Source organism: Stegastes partitus, unplaced genomic scaffold (genome assembly GCF_000690725.1).
Source record: "Stegastes partitus isolate 25-593 unplaced genomic scaffold, Stegastes_partitus-1.0.2 Scaffold77, whole genome shotgun sequence".
NCBI classification, from domain to species: Eukaryota; Metazoa; Chordata; class Actinopteri; family Pomacentridae; genus Stegastes; species Stegastes partitus.
In genome coordinates this window covers 816021-835458 of record NW_007577808.1, presented here as the reverse complement: position 1 = coordinate 835458, position 19438 = coordinate 816021, and the positions used below count along the sequence as shown (strand labels likewise).

General features: G+C 40.6%; 1 protein-coding gene across 1 annotated transcript in view; it reads left to right on the top strand.

Moving 5' to 3' along the window:
* The window catches only part of helz (helicase with zinc finger), a 56529-nt gene that overhangs the window by 16101 nt on the left and 20990 nt on the right, over window positions 1–19438 (top strand). Inside the window, exons 10-21 of the mRNA XM_008276603.1 lie at window positions 171–312; window positions 986–1141; window positions 1355–1625; window positions 3401–3527; window positions 3683–3895; window positions 5521–5651; window positions 7963–8142; window positions 10800–10901; window positions 12245–12423; window positions 16777–16895; window positions 18220–18365; window positions 19167–19314. Of these exons, the coding sequence (XP_008274825.1) occupies window positions 171–312; window positions 986–1141; window positions 1355–1625; window positions 3401–3527; window positions 3683–3895; window positions 5521–5651; window positions 7963–8142; window positions 10800–10901; window positions 12245–12423; window positions 16777–16895; window positions 18220–18365; window positions 19167–19314 (1914 nt within the window). The remainder of the gene's footprint in view (window positions 1–170; window positions 313–985; window positions 1142–1354; window positions 1626–3400; window positions 3528–3682; window positions 3896–5520; window positions 5652–7962; window positions 8143–10799; window positions 10902–12244; window positions 12424–16776; window positions 16896–18219; window positions 18366–19166; window positions 19315–19438) is intronic.

The following is a 19438-nucleotide window of genomic DNA, read 5'->3' as shown; positions in this document are numbered from 1 at the left end:
GTGAAGTGTTTGGCGTCTTCTTTGTCTAACCAGATTATTTATCCATGTGACACTGGACATTCAGGTTGTATTTATACTGTGAGCCTGTCACTGCTTTTTGGGTCCGTTTATTAAAAATCGTTCAAATTCGTGAATGATCTTTTCATTTTCATATCGCTCTCTTGTTCTAGCCGGCAAGAAAGCTGTACCGCATTGCTCTGCTCTACGATGCCCACCGACCACACTTCTTCATCACGGGCGTATCAGCTGAGGAGCGACTCCAAGCTGTTCCTAAAGGCTGCCAAGAGTGGACTCCGTCAGAGGAAACGGCGGGTGTGTCATATGTATATCCATATGTCATGACGAGGGAGGGGATTCTGACTTGTGTGGTTGAACATTGCCCCTTTTTAAAAATGTGTTTTTCTTTTTTGTGTGTGTGACAGTGCTAGCACAATTTGAAAAGTTCAGAGAGTATTTGACCATGATATTTACAAGACATTTGACCTTTCAAAGCTGGCAAAAAAATATGAACATGGAGATAGTGAGTTAAATTCAGAACTAGCCATCCTCGCATAGACTGTGTATTTAGGTGAGCTGCATGCACATCTCAGACTTGTACTGAGCGTTAGTAGTTGATAAGGTCATGTGATGTCTTGTTGTGTGCAAATGAAATTTGTCGGGATTATATGACCTAAATAGGTTTTGTACGTTCTTACTTTTTGGCCAAGCCGTGTTACGTAGTCCATAGTAATCAGAAATTATACGAATTTAAAGTAGTACAAAGTCTTATTTGTTGCACATTTAAATCACTTACTTGGACATCACATATGTTGCTTTTGTTCTTTTCGGTTCAAGTGCGATATATTCACTCTATCTGGAATTCACACCCTGCAGTGTTTACTTTTCTTTCATTTCAGTGGATGTTTAAATGACAGCTTTCTTTTGTTTCGTCAACAACGTATTGCAAGTCTACATGCACTCACAATAAATGTTGCTGTTCTGGCAGTGGCAGCAGACAACGGCCTGGACCACTGCATCTACAAGGTAGCTGTGGGCTTCAGTACAGAGATCTTCGGTACCTTCCGACAGACCATTGTTTTTGACTTTGGCTCAGAACCTGTGCTGATGCAGCGTATCATGGTGGATGCTGCCTCTATTGAAGGTATGACAAAAGCAAAGAGGTTATCCAGAGGTCTGCATGTAAAATGTGTGCATATAAAATGATTGCAAAGATTAGTGTTTTGATTTCAAAGATCCATCAGGCTAATTTTACACTGCATATTTGCATTTTACATACAAACTATAGATTTCACTATTTCAAAAGTATGATTTAATAACATATAATTCTCCTGCCCTTATTTTTTTTTTTCTCTAGACCTAGAACACCTGATGGCAGCCAGGCAGCAGCTCTTGATGACTGCAAAGCGCTGGGACTCTTCCTGTAAAACCATCGTAGAATTCAGTCCCAATGAGACGATGGCTGAACTGGAGCGAAGCCTCCTTTCCCGCTATCAGATACCTCTGTCAGCCGACCAGCTCTTCACCCAGTCGGTCCTGGACAAGACTCTGACCAAAGACAACTACCAGGCCCGACTGCATGACCTCCTCTACATAGAGGAGATTGCACAATATAAGGAAGTTAGCAAGTGAGTAGATAAATATTAAGGGCCTACTAATTCTGAGTCTAGCAATAAAGTACCAACACTATTTGAGAGTTTAAAAACAATGTTTACATGAAATATAGACATAAAATGTTGATGGGCAATTACAAAAAAATATATAACCATAAGTCCAGTAAAATGTATGAAACCTGGTTTTAGAATATGTACAAATGCCGCATTTATGTACTGCAGTCTTTTTGCACAGCGTGACTGTTGCTACCAAACTATTAATTAATTAATTTATTTAACCTAAATACATATATTTTTTGATTATATACTGACCTGAAATAATGCCAATATAGACCTTGTCAGGGATTGAGTGTTAAAAATATTAAGTTATGAAGTGTCAACCCACCACAAGGTGTCAGACTTGACCTTCATTATAACTTTGCTTTGTGTGTGTGTGAGCGAGGGTGAGTGTGTATCTTACATGCAGCTTCACAAACGGTGCCACTGTCGTTTAATGACTTGTCATGACATGATTGCTTTGAGGTAGATGAAACTGTTTTCTTACTCTCGAAATGGACATAGACTTTTGCTCCTTGGACAAAAATCTTCACCTGCTGCTCCACTGGTTCAGCAGGTTGCTTATTACAAGTTACATTACAGTAACAGCTTAATCCCAGATTGACTGAAACAAGTACAGCAGACCCTCCCCCAGCACTTTAAATGTCTCTTATTTCCCTTGGGCTCTTAAGTTGATCTTGTTTCATGACTCACAGTCTCATTTGACTTAGCAAAGAATTGAAAAATGGATCCTCTTCTGTTATTACCTGCAGTATGAGGCAGTCTTTTAATCTCCACCATTTCCAATGTGCGTACGAATAATCTCCGCCTGTTGAACTATCGATGTTTTGCCATCTTCTAATGCTTTTCATGGTTTAACCAGTTTCAGCAGATAGGAAACTTCCAGTCAAATGTGGATTTCATTGAAACTGCAAATGGCAAAGGCTTATTTAAAGGTCATTTAAATGCAATATAGTAACACAGAATAATACCAAACTATAGTTAGTTCTTGCTTCATGAGAGTGACGTCTAATCTTGCGGCAGTCGCAGGACAAGGCACATCAGCTGATTTTCATAAGTGAACATGAAGTGAGTCATGTAAATGCGAGTTCCTCACTATCTGTTTTTGTCTGAAAGTTTCCCTCTTTGAGAATCGAGCCAGAAAGCTGATGCAAAACCGTAACAAGGAACCTTTAGAAGTCCTTTGCTTGTGTAACGTCACTGGTTTGCAAGTAAATACAGAATATGTTAACTTATCTCCACATGCCAATCATCCATCAGAGTTCATCACCAATATTGCTTCCTATTTCATCATTTCAGACCCAGCCGAGACCAGGGAGGCAATCTTCAACAATCTTTTTTCCTGAAAGTGCCTCTTTTTGCCACTTAATATGAGCTTGAATAAATGTTGTGTCAATGGATGTTTTCTCTCAAGGACCATATTATTTAAAGTGGTTTGCTTGTTTTGTGGGCTCTTCACTGACAGTGTTTTATTTCGTTGGCCTTACATTTTGAAGAATTTGTAAGACTTTGGCAGAATTAAATTAAATATGTGTATGAATAAGTGGCAAAAAGTAGAACAGCTCCAGGGTTAAGATTTTTGCACTAAAGCAGGGACTTAGCTGTGTCTGTGAATGTATTGTGATGATGGTAGCAGCTTGTGGAAAACTGTTCATATGATTATAATTTCTGACCATTACGTTCAGGTCAGAAGTCTTTAAATACATAAGCAATGTCTAATGTTTGTCTCCCAGGTTTAACATCAAGGTGAACCTGCAGCTGGTCACGAGCTTTATGCTGACTGGCATTTCTGTCGGAGCCAAGTATGCCCAGAACGGACAGCTCTTTGCACGCTTTAGACTCACTGAAACACTTTCTGAGGTAACTGAACTGCAATGGCAACTTCCATACATGCATTACCACACTGGTTTTTGCCTTTTCACTCCAAGAATTGTAAATACTTCTTGGTATCACTTGGAGCCCCAAGACATCTGCTAGTTTGCTCTCCTAAACTGTATTTGCTCCTCTTCTGTCAGGACACATTGGCCGGGCGGCTAGTGATGACCAAGGTGAATTCAGTTCTGCTGCTGCCGTTGGGCCGTGAGGGGATCAGCAGCCAGCCACCTCCTGGGGTCAAAGAGCGTGTTTATGAGGCTGTGATCGAGGAGAAGACCAAGGACTACATCTTCCTAAGGATCTGCAAGGACTGCTGTGACGAGCTGGGGCTACAGCCTGACAGAGAACTACAGGTACAGGTTGCGCAACACTTAACGTGCTGAGCAAGATGGCATCTCTGGCTTATCTCTGGCCCACCAAGACTGGTGGAGAGAGGGCTCATAAATAATTTGATTTAATGCAGTTTGTACAGCCTAGAAGATTAGTTCGTTTGATGATCCTTTCCCCCCCTGGTGTTATAGCCCCTGAAAAACTTAGATGAAAGATAAAAACCTGAAGATTCACCTCCTAATTAGTGTTTGCATAAAGCGTTACAACGTTTTTCAGGAAAACGTCAGTGTGCCAATGAAATTTCTCTTTTTCTTTTTGAATGACTCAACCTTCGGCAGCCTCAGCCTAATATTTATCTCCCCTCCAGCCTCAGTGTGGGCAGCGGAAACAAGGCACTGTGTGAACAGTTATCAAAAATCCCTCATTCTATCACTGTATGAGCGTAATCTTCTTTTTCTTCTGCATATGCTTCTCCTGCCTGCTTACGTGTCACAATTTCATTTCCCTATCTCCTCTGTGGGTTCTTATTCCACACAGCCCCGATGTTTCATACTCTTCTCACTCTTGCATATCACAGACCTTCTTTTCTCTTGTATTTGTTGTTTACGTCTTGTCTTTTCTCCCCATTTTCTTACATACGGTGTTCGTTTTCTTTTAATACTTTTTTTTTTTAAATCTGTTCTCTATCCGTCTGATTTTCACACTCCTACACAAAATGCATTGTACACTCTACAGTACAGCCGTAACAAGCCTTTGTCAGCCTTGAGATGACTAGGCCATCAAACAGAAGAAGCATCCTTGAGATGGCATACACCTGGTGTAAGATAAGAGATTTAATAGCAATGTCAGTAAACTTGGTGACTCTGTAAATGGCTCTTTAAGGCATCAAGCTAAAAATGAACTGTTCATCGTGTCCAGCTGTGGAAAAGCCAGTGCACAGCACAGTTTATTATACATCTTGATGAGGATGGTACTGTCCTGTTAGTCCCTGAGTAATTCTCAGTTGTAAGAACATCCACTCCATAATGCTGCCTGCACCCTGAAAGTGCCTAGTTTTCATCAAAGTTGGTAACTGTTTAGGGCTTTTTATTTATATTTAGACGCGCTTTGATTTGTGTGATAATGGCTGGATATATCGTACATGTGTCAGTGTTTTTTCTGTAAACTTACATATATGTACAGTATATCCAACTGCTACGTCTGCTCCGTTAAAGTCCGCTGATTATGAATGTAAGTTAAGGTAAAAAAAAAAAGGGGGGTTTGTTATGTATTTTTAATTTCAGTTTTGAAGGGGCGTTTTAGAGCGATGGGCCAGATTGTGATCTTGATTTCTTGGATTGAAATTAATTGCCTGTATTAATAATTTAAAACCTTTCACCAGTGCACACTTTGCATTGTGATGCAATGTGTTGCATGTTTTACATATGTTATTTTTTATTGAACTGGGCCTCTCTCTAAAGCATGACCTCAAAGAATCACGAGCTCAACCAACAACTGTTTCCCACTTGTGTTAACAAAGCATACAAACTGTATATCCAAACATTGTGTTGAATTTTCCTGTATTCCTTATCACATAATATTCTTGGCCTGTAGGTGGGTCGAGATGATGGGGTAAATAAAGAAGCTCTGTGTGTTGCTTCTTTGACAGGTGGAGCTCCAGTTCCAGCTGAACAGACTGCCACTCTGTGAGATGCACTACGCCCTGGATCGCATCAAAGATAATACCATCCTTTTCCCTGATGTTAGCCTCGTCCCCACCATCCCATGGAGCCCCAACAGGTGTGTATTCCACTGTGTAACCATCACAAACACAGACGTACAAATATTCATTGTGATACAGTAGATTTTTTGACCACGATGGATTGTTTTTACAATGAAAGCTTTGCCTCTTTCGGGAGTGGAATCATACACTGAATCAGTGGGAACACAAAAATGTCAAATACAAATATGCTAGCAAACTGTTTAGAAGAAAATGAAATCAGCTTTGCAAACATGGCAGACTTTCATATTGCTGTGTGCGGAGGAAACCTTCTTTCATATTGCATATGAACTTTGATGACTGGCAGATGTCTGATATTTATTAAAGGCTGTATCTTCCATTGATATTAAAAGTAATGGAAAATGTTTGCACACAGTAAGCTCACGTATTTATGCAGCTAATCTTTAAGACGCTTATTATACAGAAACTCTTTTAATACCTGCTCATCATATTAGTTTGACAAATACCCTCACAGAGGGGACACCACATCAATTTGAGAGTTAACTGAATATCCCTCGCCTTGCTGACTCATTGGCCATTCAGAAATACTTGCAGCTCCCTTCAGCTTTAGATATCGCTCTCTGGAGTTGGACAGGTGAGAGAAGTGAGGCAGTAATCTTTATTGACAAGAGCCAAAGTCAAATATAATCCCCTGTGGTTTTCCTGGCTGCTACTTTACCTAGGCTCCAGAATAGGATTCATGTAGACTTTTGTCTTAATTGGAATTTGGATAAGTGAGGATGTTTCATTAAACAGAGACAAAGGAGGGATTTTAGCCGAGGTTTGGGCTCACAGTTTCTTTGTGGTTATTTGAATTTTAATATCAGTGTACAGGTGTATACACTTGTAGTGATAAAGCTGATTGGATTTTATATAAATTCTTACTTTGGCAGTGCACAACATCACCGTCTTTATAATCATCTGGGTTTGGTGCAAGATTACTGATGGCAAATGTGCACACACGGAGCGATTAATCAAAAACTGAGGAGTGAAAACTAAAACGGTCACCTGAACATCAGTGAATATGATGTAGTCCACGTCTGTCACCCTCGTAGTTAAGATGTTTGGAGCAAGGCAGAGTTTGTAAATGTCATGTTGGTACTGGCAGTGTGAATCTGAGGACTCACGTCAGCAAAGCAGATAAGGATTTCAATCCTAACATTTTAGTCAATAAGTCACACACGACTGCATTATTGTAATATTTAGGATAATTCAGAGGTCCTCCTTAGCCATGTCCAGGTAAGATAAGAAGAAGAAGAAAGTACCATTGGCCTCAAAGAGATAAGGCGCTTCATAACTTCTAACTGTAGCCCTTGATCTTATCCATCCATCCATCACTCCATCACACACACACACACACACACACATTCGCTCACTCTTGAATGCCGATAAATCTCTCAGGCCCCCAACTATGTCTCAGCTGGAGTTCAATCAGTTGGTGTTGGTGGATTCACAGCTTTAGAAGATGCAGTCTTCGTAATGAGGACAGTGATGCTTAGAGACAAACACACACACACACACACACACACACACACACACACGGCCACAATAATGCATATGAAATCACATATGAGAATCACTTCCTATGTTGTATGAATACACATACATGCACCCACCCCCGTGCATTAGTTATGTTGTTCTATTCATTTCTGCTACTTACTTTGTTGGTGGGAACGTACTCACGCCTGTTGCACATTCATGTGGAAATACGTTAGCAGCCATTCTGCTGCTTCTCATCAATGGATATTAACGTGTAGGCACAGGCACGTCAACATACTTTGCTCATCTAACTCTGTATTTGTGAAATGTACGATTTTCTCAACTGCGTAGTACACTGAATGGGCAACAATATGAGCTGCTTTGGGCAGTCACAGCTTTATTTTTCCATAGTCTGAGATGTGTATGTTGAATAGATGTATGTTTCCGATGCATCAGGCTGTAAGCAGAATGTATACGCTCACTTTCTACCCCTGTTATTTTCTTCTCCGTCTTTCTTCTACCCCACATCTTTTACGCATCTTCGCTTTTTCCTTCTCTCTTGTTCGTTGTGCCAATATCTTCTTACATCCCGCCACACACTGTCTCCAGCCACACAACAAAAATTGTCATTTTGAATCTGTGTATGAATACAGTTCCTGTCATTCTGTGCTAAAACGTATTTTTCTCCCTTTCATCTCCGTCCCAATGAAGTTAATTAAATCAACAGACTGCCTCTCATGTTCAGGCCTGTTTATTTTCTGGTATTTTTTCAGAATACTTGAAAATGGCCACTTTGAGACAAAAAGTTAAATTAATAGTCTAACGATTTCCTCATCCTACGTCCGCCCTCAGGCAATGGGATGAGCAGCTGGATCCCCGTCTGAATGCCAAGCAGAAAGAAGCCATCCTGGCCATCACCACACCCATCACCATCTCTCTGCCACCGATCCTCATCATTGGACCCTACGGTACCGGCAAGACCTTCACCCTGGCACAGGCTGTCAAGCACATCCTCCGCCAGGACCACAGCAGGTCCGTAAATGTTTTGCTGACATGTTTGTTTTGGGTTTTTGGTTACAAGATCTATTGAATATTTTTGTTCCTCTCGTGGCAATTAGGAGGTGGATTTGTGTTTGTTTACATGTCATCACCTTCTTTTAAAGTCTCTGTGGAGACGTGGCAATGTGGGATTTCTTTTTAACATGATCAGAAAAGTTTCCACTAATTCTGTCACGTATCTCAAAACAAAGCATTCACGTTTTTTGTCTTTGAGAATAAACATTTAATTCTTAAGAAATTCAGTGTTTGCACTAAAAGCTCCAAGCATTATTTATTTATTTTTTTTGTATCAACACTTGAGAGGTTTTTGAGCTTACAGACGGAAAGAAATGTGTCTTGACATGTTAATGGGTGTGACACTAAGTGCTTGAACACTGTGAAGTCAATGTTCAGTTATTGCTATTGATTGACAAAACTGTCAAATCCCACACAGATTGCAGGCATTTTGTGCTATATGGCAACAAACTTATGAGCTTATTATGAAATCATCAGTTTACTCTTGTCAGATTAATAGGTACATGTAGATAATGTGGTCTAACAGCTCTGAAAAAAAAATACTGTTATGAGGGAATGGGCAAAATATTAAAAGCTTTCTCTAATATAATGTACTATAATTCACCAGCACCCTGCAGGTTATAAACAATACTAAGATATTACTATTTGTTTTCTCCTCACCTATACGTTAACTCAGCTTTGCACCTTTGTGGGATTTTAACCAACAACCCTAATGTTCAAGGCCTGTGTCTTAGCACTTATAGGTTACTCATTAGTAAATAATAGATGCTACTGAGCATCGTGGATTGTTTATAGGGAAGGAAAAACAAAAGGTGTATGTGTGCTGCATCAAATGATGAATGCATCAAGTGGTATGGAAGGTCAGTCAAAACACATGATAGAGGTGGCAGGGATGCTGAGCTGTTCAGCGGCCTTGGTTTTTAGCTTCAGGGCAGCGGCTGCCTTGGTTCTGACATTTAAAGCCAAGAAAACACAGAGCTGTAAGGTGTCAAGCAGTGGCGTGGGCGTGTTGGAGCTTCTGTTTGTGCTGTGTGCTCATGTATGCTTTGTAGTGTGCATGTTTCATCAATCAAAGCGTTCGGGTCATTTGGATGAATATGCACCGTTTGTGGCCGACGCAGTAGTGAGATCAAAACGCGTTTCCCGGGCCGAAATGGAAGTCCATACGAGCCGTAATGCGATCAATCGAGGTGCATCACTTCATCGAGCCGCACAATGCTGTACAACAATAAAGCATTGCAACATTTTCTTCCATTGGCATTTTTCATCATTAGCCAGCTCCCTCACTGTGTGCACATACCCACAGGAAATTCTGCAATGTCTCGAGTTAGAAGCAAACCAATGTAGCACAAGCACGTAAATGGTTCCCTGGTCTTTATGAAAAATGAATGCAATATCTGGACACTGTCCCCTAACAGAAGCTACCATTTTGTTTTTTAATAAGGGAAAGCAGGGCCTGTATATGCAATGTTAAAGAAAAAAAAAACTGCCTTTAAAAAATGTGTTGCAATGTAATATTCATTTCTCGTTTCACTCTGAATACATTTAATATTCTATGGTGAGGATGAATTATAGATATTTTAAAAGCCAAGACAAGAGGAGATGACCCCTCTGGACCGGTGCTACCAGCTTATCGTACTGTTAAAACGGTGAACAAGGTGTTATATAGGCCCTGGTCAGCTGTACTCAATATGTGTTTCTATGTTCAATGCCAGAAGCTTTCTATGCACATCTGTCGCTATGATGTCTCTCCAACGTTTAAATATGTAATTATAAATGACAGTTTTACGCTGCTTTCAGTTTTAATGGGTATGCAATACTGGCTCTGCTGTCCCTCTAAGAATGTAATTACTGTTCAAATAGTTTTGTATTGACTGAATCCTACTTTCTTTACAATTTATGTGTTACAGCAATAGTTGAGTGTGAAATGAAAGTGGAATATTATAGATATCCAAAGTCAAACCCACGGTATCCTGAATTTACCACTTATTGAGCAGTGGGATGTTTTTATAAATAGTTTTTGATCAGTCCGGCCCAAGAGTAACATGTGAATCAAACCCTATAGCACCACCACATGCGTTGGTGTTAGACCATATCTCACCCACGCCTTGTCTCCTAAGACACAGTCACTGTTGATTACAGAGAAATAAACAAACCCTTCAAGTACATCTTGACACTAGAAACCTTTCCCTCTGCCAAGGTGAGAGTGAAGGCAGAGGTATGTTTTCAGTGCTATTTTTCTGTTGCCTGCACGATCACACAAAAACACCCCAGCTGAATTTCATGAAGTAGAGAACAAAGGCAAAGGAAGAGCCCATTGGGTCACACTGTTAATATTCAAAACTACGAGATACAGCACTGACCTTCCACTGGTGTTCTTCTATTACAAATGAAAGGAAGCCAGTTTACAGTGTAGTTTTAAGGGTCACTTGGCCCAAATTACAACACCAATAAAACACCCACACTTGCTCCTGCTCGTATTTGGATAGATTTATTCAAATAGTTTTGGACAATGCCAGAGTTCAGAGATCTCAGCCCCTATCACTGCAACTGTGATAGTTCATGCTCACCATTGTGTGTGTTTGTTTTTTTTTTGTGTGTGTGTGTCTCTACAGGGTCCTGATCTGCACCCACTCCAACAGCGCGGCTGACCTTTACATTAAGGACTACCTTCATCCTTATGTTGACGCAGGCAATCCGCATGCCAGACCTCTCAGGTATAGAAACGCACTCACTTGAGGAACACACACTAGCTAAGTGCCAAAACATGCTTCACCTTGTGCGCTGTGCTCTTTGTATTTGCATGTACGGTGCACAACAGTTGAAACATACAGCAGTAAAATATAAATCAGTGGCTTTAAGGGAACACTACATTAATATAGGTAGACTATAAGGTATACGACGATTTGTAAGTGGTCATGTTGTTGGAATATTTGTATGCTGAACTTCTCAGGTTCAACTTGCAGACCCACAAGTCACACAGCATCTGTTAGTAAAAAATGAAGACACAAAAGTGAATTATTGCAGCCAAGGGAAACATATTTCATATTAGTGAACACACACTTTGCATGAAAACTTCTTAAATTGCTGATATTTAACATTTGCATCCACTAAAGTAGATTGTTTGTGTTCATGGGCTTTGGCCTGTCTATCAGCATAGATCATCCTACCTGTACATCAACTGGATTAGCATTATTGGAAAGCCTGCTGTCAGAGTAATGCCTCTATTCTACACCGAGATGGTTGAGTAGCTGGGACGTTTTTGCCCCACAGTAATAACAAGCAAGACATTTGCTGACTTTGGGGAAGCGATTTCAAAAGCTGTCCTGCTTTTGGAGCTACACCTTGTGGCAATAAACATGCACACACATACCCACACAGGTACTGACAGCTTCGTTCGACCGCATCAGTGACTTCTAATCACATTACAGTAGCCCCAGAGGTCACAGAGGAGAGGAAAGCAGCGTCTGCTGTGACCAGCCTGGGCCTAATTTGACAGCTGTGTGTTTATGTGCGTCTTCATATTCTGCCCTGGAAAGCATATGGGCAGTCAAATGACTTGATTCACCTGAGTGGGCAGTCTGAGATCAACAGGTTCCAAGTGTGTATTCCTCCATAATCCTGGCACAAGCTCCTCTAGGGTCCAGTTGTCTCCTTTGAATGGACTACATGAACAAATAAATAAATTAACAATACAGACCTTTTATGAATATTTAGGGCCAAGGTTTGGAAAAGACGTCACCAACATCACATTATCTTGAGGGGCTCTTCTTGCAGATCTGATGTGCTGCTGGGCCTTTTTTTCTCATAGAAAGAAGAATCCTTGAAATATTCTATACTTCCTCACAACAAACTTTTAACCCCTTTTCATATTTTTACCCTAATTTATGGTTGCCAACTGAGACAAAAGACATAAAAGTGACTCCAAGCTAATACTGTTCATTCACGTTGCTAGTTTTATGCTTCTGATCAAACACGCCTAATAGCTAGACAATTACTCTAGTCCTCCTGTGATCGTAACTCGTTCTCATGATATCTCTGCTTTCTTTGCTGATTCCAGGGTATACTTCAGGAACCGCTGGGTGAAGACGGTCCACCCAGTGGTCCAGCAGTACTGTCTCATCTCCAGCACACAGGTCACTTTCCAGATGCCCACAAGGGAGGACATCCTCAGGCACCGCGTGGTTGTGGTCACCCTCAGCACCTCCCAGTACCTCTGCCAGCTTGACTTGGAGCCTGGTAAGTCATCTGAAGGCATGAAGGTATATTCTGTCATCCCGAGTATAGTAAAGCAGAGGAGTGATGGTTGATGCAGACAACTATTGCCCTCAGCAGCTTTAATTTGGCAGGATTGAGCAGCTGCAGATGGACAGAACCCTCTGAGTAGCAGTAGTAGTAGTCTAAATGATCTAAATTTCATAAGTGGATCAGAGTAACTAAAAAGCCCCACTCGTACTTCTCAAATGACATTTGAAGAATGAAACAAGGGTAACAAATTATTTCAAAAGGCACAAACGCTATATCAAGGATACACACTGAACTCCCACTGAAATTAAGTTTTTGTGTAGATGAGTTGATTCACTTCAGGCTTTTCTTTTCTTTTTTTGCACCACTGTGTATGTAAATGACTTTGCAGAACACCAGCACAATAGCAACCAAAAACTCTGCCTTAAATTAACCAAACTGAGTTAACATGCATATAAACAGTTTAAATCAAGTCGGATTTACAGCAGGGCTATGCTTTTGTATTGTAATACAAATGTAAAAGTGTTTTTTTTAGCATATAAATGATAAAGCTCAAAGCTATATGCAAACACAGCTCGGTGGTTTAGTCTCCTGTTTTTCGGTCATCCCCAGTGACTCCGACAACCGGTGTTGGCAGGGGCCCACTATTTAGAGAGGGATGATACTCATTTAAGTTGTGTAAAAGACATGGAAAACAAACCAATTTGTCAGTGCAGGCTAATAACCGACACTAATGTGTCAGCAGAGGGGGCTTTGTCTGTTGCTTGGGAACACCATCTGCCTGTTTCTAATGTACTTTACATCATTAGCCCTTCTCCCTACTTTTCATCTATCCTGCTCTCCTGGTGTTTGATGGTGATGAAAATCGCCAGGAAACGAGGCAATTGGGAGCCAGAAAGTCTACTAAGTAGCGATAACAAATCTCCCACCCCCAAACGCACAGGTCCCCCACCCCCACCCCCACTAAAAAGATGGTTTGGCTTTTATCTATTTCATGTTTGGTTTTTTGACTTTAGTCTTTCTTCATGGCCCAGATATGGGATCTAGTGTGTGGAAACTGGACCTGCATGGTTCAGTGTGCCTGTGTGTATGTTGCGTGATTGATTTTATTATTGTGTTGCTTGCCCAAAGAGGCTTACAAGACACCATTATTTAGAAAAAGAAACCAGAGTAGGGACATAAATCACAAATACTAAACAAATATGCCATCCTAACATTTTTCAAGCGTGAGAGGCAGGGGTAGCCCACTTATAAGCACTGAAATTAACCCACTGTTCCACTCTGTCATTGTCGGTGCAGCAACACATTTCTGGATCTGGAGCCGATGTTTCATCATAGATACACGGACAGATATTCTGAACTCATCATAATGAGGACAGTGCAGAAGAAAATTTGAATCATTCTTAACCATTCTAGTTTGTTTTTTCCTGCTCAACTGTTCAAATTAACTCTGTTTGATATTTGAAGACATGCAAAGTGGTCTGTAGTTGTTCCTCAGACATCTTCAGTTGTCTTAATTTCACTTCAATTCAACCTATATAATAATTAAGCAGCAAAGCCAAAGTTTTCTGTACACAGTCTTGATTTTGTGCTTTTTGTTAACCAGCAACTACCCCCCCAAAAATTGGATTTTGTACTCCGTGTACATTCTGTATTAAATGAAGTTAAACTATCGCGAAGTGATTTTTAAAAGATGTTTCCCCAGCATGACATGCTCTGTGTGTGTGTGTGTGACAGCCATATTGCCAGCTGCTGTTCAGGATAAACTGCATTCTTGTAATTGGTTAGTCACAAGATAGCAATACAATTATCTGAATGAATGCCACATTTAATTATTGCTTCTTTAGCTCAAGAAAATTAAATTTAGTTAAACAAAGCAGTGGAAAAAAAAACCCAAATGCCATAAATGAGCCAGATACAGGACAGATGTGGGCACTTCAAAAGATGATGCCCTATTTTCCCTTTGCAGCAGATGTGCACTGTTGATTGGGTAGATATTGATCTGTATAAAGGCTGCTGGATCTTGCACCCGGGTTCAAGACTATGGCTAGCAGTGCTGTCAATAACGCAATGTTGTTATCTGAAATTACATTAATTCCTAATGGGGTCCACACTGTGTGACAAGAACAACAACACATCCAAGAGCAATGTTAGAAATTATGTTTCTGCTCAGATCAGGGTTAGAAAATCATTTTATAAGATTTTGACAGAGTTTGAAAAAGCTTTGCAGCCCAGTGCTTGTTTTATTGGGTACACGTATAGACCGTTTCACACTTACAGACTTTCCAAATCACCTTCCCAGTGTGAAGATGGTAGATATTCTAAAAGGGAAGAATGTGAGAGACTGGGTGTGTGAGTGGAAGGAGCTGCCATTTATTATTAACGAGTCATCTCTTCCCCCAAATCACTTCTGCAGCACTGTGCCTCTGATCTCTTTCACCTCTGCTTATTATCCCTCCCTCCTCCTTTTCTTTTACCACTGTTTTGTCCAGATTCAAACACCATTATTAGCCCAATGACAGATAGCGGCTACAGAAATGTAATTTAGACCTCTGGTTTGGAGATAGGTTCCCTAAGGCAAGCAGCTATGTCCCAGGTGAAACATTAAGCATCATGTTCCTTCATGTCTGCCTCTCTGTCTACTTGGCGCTCATAAAGACCATCTTTCCTCTCTCTTGCCTCCCAACTAATCTCTACTTCCCTGCCTGGGGAAACATTCTCATTTGTAATGACCCATGTACATCATTTGTGAGTGTTATTAGGCCGTTGTGGGTTCATGTGTATTGAAGTAAAAGAGCGAGCAGCCGGGATGCAGTTGGGCTTCTGTTGACTACAATTGATAGCAAGGGTCATCAAAAGGGCCTCACCTCTGTAAGTAAGGGCCAGCTCATCTACGTGTAGTCTTTGGCTGTATTGCTGAACACGTAGTTTTCCATGCCATGTGGAAAAACAGGAGAAAAATAAAGACCTCAAAGCACTCTTTGGAATAATGTTCCCTCCAGCATTTCATTGCTTTTAAAACAGTGAAGCACTGTGCAGCTTGGCTATCAATTTATCCTGTAATTTGCATGCATCAAGTGCATGATAGTAAGGATATTCCTGCCATCCTAAGATACTTGTGTGCATTATTTTCTATCATAAATACATGCAAATATTTTAGATATTTACAATCAATGTCTTTCTTAAATTTCTGACAATCAGTCTGTTAGAAGGCATGATTACACACTGTAAAATGCAGAGAACCCAACAGTATTATATCCCATATATAGTCTTGATCCATCACTTTACCGCTCTAAAACATGGACCATTGTAACGATGTGTATTCCATTCTATATGCATGCGGTGGGGATGCGGTTCCAGCCTCTGCTTCAGTGAAGTGCATACACATTCAAGGGAGAAGACTGATTTGAGACTTTATAGTTGGAAAAAAATGCCTGCAAAATGCATTTTGTAGACATTTGTTCAAAGGCAGATACTAAAGAGTGAACGTTGCCTCAAATCAAACTGCTCCACCTCCTTTCTTGGCAGCCCATGTTTTTGTTGTTTGTTTACTATTTGACAGTCCTTGAGTTTATTTTATTTTCAGCTGTCACATTTCATGTCTGCATATACTTTCCTGTGGAAAATGGTGTAGCTTTAGAGGCTGTTTGCTGGTTGTTATTCAGCCTCCCTTCCCCGCTGCCTGCTCCAGCACTCATTTGCCATGCTGTTTTATCCCCTCCCCTCACACTGCCAAGCACTGTTTGAGCTTTTTAAATCAGGGTTAGACTACTGTTCGATCCTTTTCCAGATGTCCACGAAACTGCACGTTTGGTTTGCAGGACCTGCTAAAAGACATTTTAAGGGTTTCGCAGTCAAAACACATAAAATAAAAAAAAAGAAGAAGGAAGACAGCCACTGATTTCATGGATTAATATCAAATTATAGAATAATCATAAAATAAAAAGCTATTTACAAACTTGCATTTCAATAAGTACCAGTGTTTTGATTAGTAAAACAAGCTGTGTTGTCATAAAGCTGGAGATGGGATTTGGATTATGTGTAGTTTTATGTTCTGGCTGTGAGTTTTTCTCTGCTTTTGTTTCTCCCCATTATCCATTTATGTTGCTCTTTTTTGCTTCAGATTTCAAAGTTAAATTGGGTTTACACTGGTGTGTATTTGTCTTATATATCTGAGTAAACTTTCCAAAAAAAGTTAAAAGCGTTCCTATTTTTGTCAACGTAGTACTCAAGTGTAAATGGAGTTGGCAATTTTGGAGCAGTGCAACTGTGTTTATAAGGTATATACTTAGTACACTAAGTTAATATTAAATGAATTGATGTTGATTTCTCGTCTGTTTTTGGCAGGGTTGTTCACTCATATCCTGTTGGATGAAGCAGCCCAGGCCATGGAGTGTGAAACCATCATGCCTTTTGCTCTAGCTAGCAAGACCACCCGCATCGTGCTGGCTGGAGACCATATGCAGGTAAGTAAAGGGTCACTTTCTCTGAGGCTTGAAAAGTTTTGTTTTTATCTTTAATTAAATCAAAATACACCCTTAGAAAGGGGATGTTACATATCAGAAGAAGGTAGGTGCGACATCGCGTAGAGGCAATCCCATCTTTTTTTTTTATTATCTGTTTATTTAACTCTACTATTACCCACCTCCAAGTACAAAAGAACAGACAGAAGCCACTGTGCAGCTGCGGTTTTAGAGACCATTTCAACCTCAGATAATACAAATATAAACGCACGTCAGTCAAGCTTTCAAATCCAACACAAGGAATTAAAACTTAATTTCTCCGTCTCCTGGTTTTTAGACAGTGCACAGGATTACCAGAGAGAAGTGGATGAGGACGAGGCACAAATCTCCCATGCAATAATTGCTTTAATTACTTGATCTCTTGAAGCAAAGGAAACGGGATTAAAAACACAATGTCCACCTGTGTATCCATCTGTTTCTTCCTCTATCACCCTCTCGCACTTTCTTTTGTCAAATCCTTTATTCTGTGTAACAGCTTAATCACTCTACAGGCCAGAGAGGGACGATGCCCTTTATATTTCTTCGTCTCTTCACTCTTTCCCGTTTGCTCCCACCACAACAGTTCTCCATTCAGCAGTGTACGAGGCAACTGAATAGTCAATGAAGGCCAGGGTCTCTATCGATTGCTTTCTTTCTTATTGTGTGGGACCTCATTAAAACAAGCTAGCCCTCTCTCACTGGCAAGTTCAATTTAAGATTCAGACTAAAGATACAAATCTGTTTTGTGCACAGCGGCAGTCAGCAAAGAGAAAGTAAACAAGTCTTTGTGATTGTCAGCGTGTGCCGTTTTAATTGTGTCACTTCATTTAAATGAAAACACAAGCCCATGCCAGATCATGTTCTATACGGTCAGGCCAGAGGAAAATACACAATTTGGACTGTTTTAAGTATTGGAGCATTTATGGTATGATAGCGTTTTCATTTTGCTACCAAGATGAGTGGAATTAACTGCTATCTGTGGTTTGGTGTGAAACAAATGCTACTCTGCTACGGTAGCTGGGGCTAAACCGTACCTAACACTGGCTAGTGCATATACATTCCCAACAAAATTGAATTTGGCACACTCTCAAGCTGCTGTCAAATCTCAATAGCAATTACATATTTTCCACAAATCATTTAGTCGCACTTGGAATACATTCAGTATCCTAGATTGCATAGAAAGGAAAACTAATGACATGAGAGAAATGATGAAGTATCTGTGTTTTTGTTTTACAGCTACGTATGGTCGGTTTCCCTTACCCTTATTTTCTGTTCTTTTGATTCACAGCTCAGTCCATTTGTGTACAGCGAGTTTGCTCGGGAACGAAACCTGCACGTGTCACTGCTGGACCGGCTATACGAGCACTACCCCCCTGAATTCCCCTGTCGCATCCTCCTGTGCGAGAACTACCGCTCCCATGAAGCTATCATCAAGTAGGTGTGAGCCCTCGACACCGCCTTGTGTGGAAACGATGGTAGCGGAGGCCGAAAAGGTGGAGGAGGAGGAGGAGGAGGGCCTGTAGACATGCCGAGTGGCCCCACTGAAAGACAGAATCCCTCCAGGGAGACATTAATAGTGTTACATTACTAGAAAGAAATTGAGCTGGGCATTAGAGTGACTATCTGATTGTTATTTCAGAACGGTTGACATGTGGAGGAGGGGTATCCAAACATTCGAAATGCAGTGAGAAGATTAAGTATGAATTTCCAGACTGATGGCTTGTCAGACACAGAGGGAGGATTATACTCAATTTTGGCAAAATTTGTCTGCCATTATAGTTCTTAAAAAACTGTGGTTTAGCACAATGCTACAACGTGTGTGCCTTGTTTGCACATTATTTCAGGGAGATGGAATTGCTGGTCAGTGCAGTGCCTTCGCTGGGACAAGCTGCCTTGAGTTACAATAGAAGTAAAGCACCAAAAAATAAAAATATTTAAAGAAGCAGATGGAAAATTTGAGGTCTAATAATCAGATTTTTTCCTTGAAACTCAAAGGTGATATTGAAGGTGTTGACATATTTGTGCTTTGAGATCAAGCGCTGTTCACCTCCACAGAACATTCTTCAACTACAACTGGATGTAATACAAGGAATAATGTCGTACAGAGCATTGAAATGCCCACTGTTATCAGGTTTTTGTGCCTAAAAGTAGTTTTGTGATAAATGTTTTAGACATACTCCATATTAATGTGTCTCCTTTTTTTCCCCCCCTCACTCCTTTTCTCTCTTCATAAAGCTACACGTCAGAATTGTTTTATGATGGGAAGCTAATGGCAAGTGGGAAGCAACCTTCCCATAAGGACTTCTACCCTCTGACCTTCTTCACAGCCAGAGGAGAAGATGTCCAGGAGAAGAACAGCACTGCCTACTACAACAACGCTGAGGTACGTCTGAATATGGATACGGCATGTCCACACAGAAAACATTTCAGATGGATTTTTTTTGGAGTCCTTCATCTCACTTGTGCACTTGCAACTGACGGAACAGATTTACTCCTATTAGAATCAA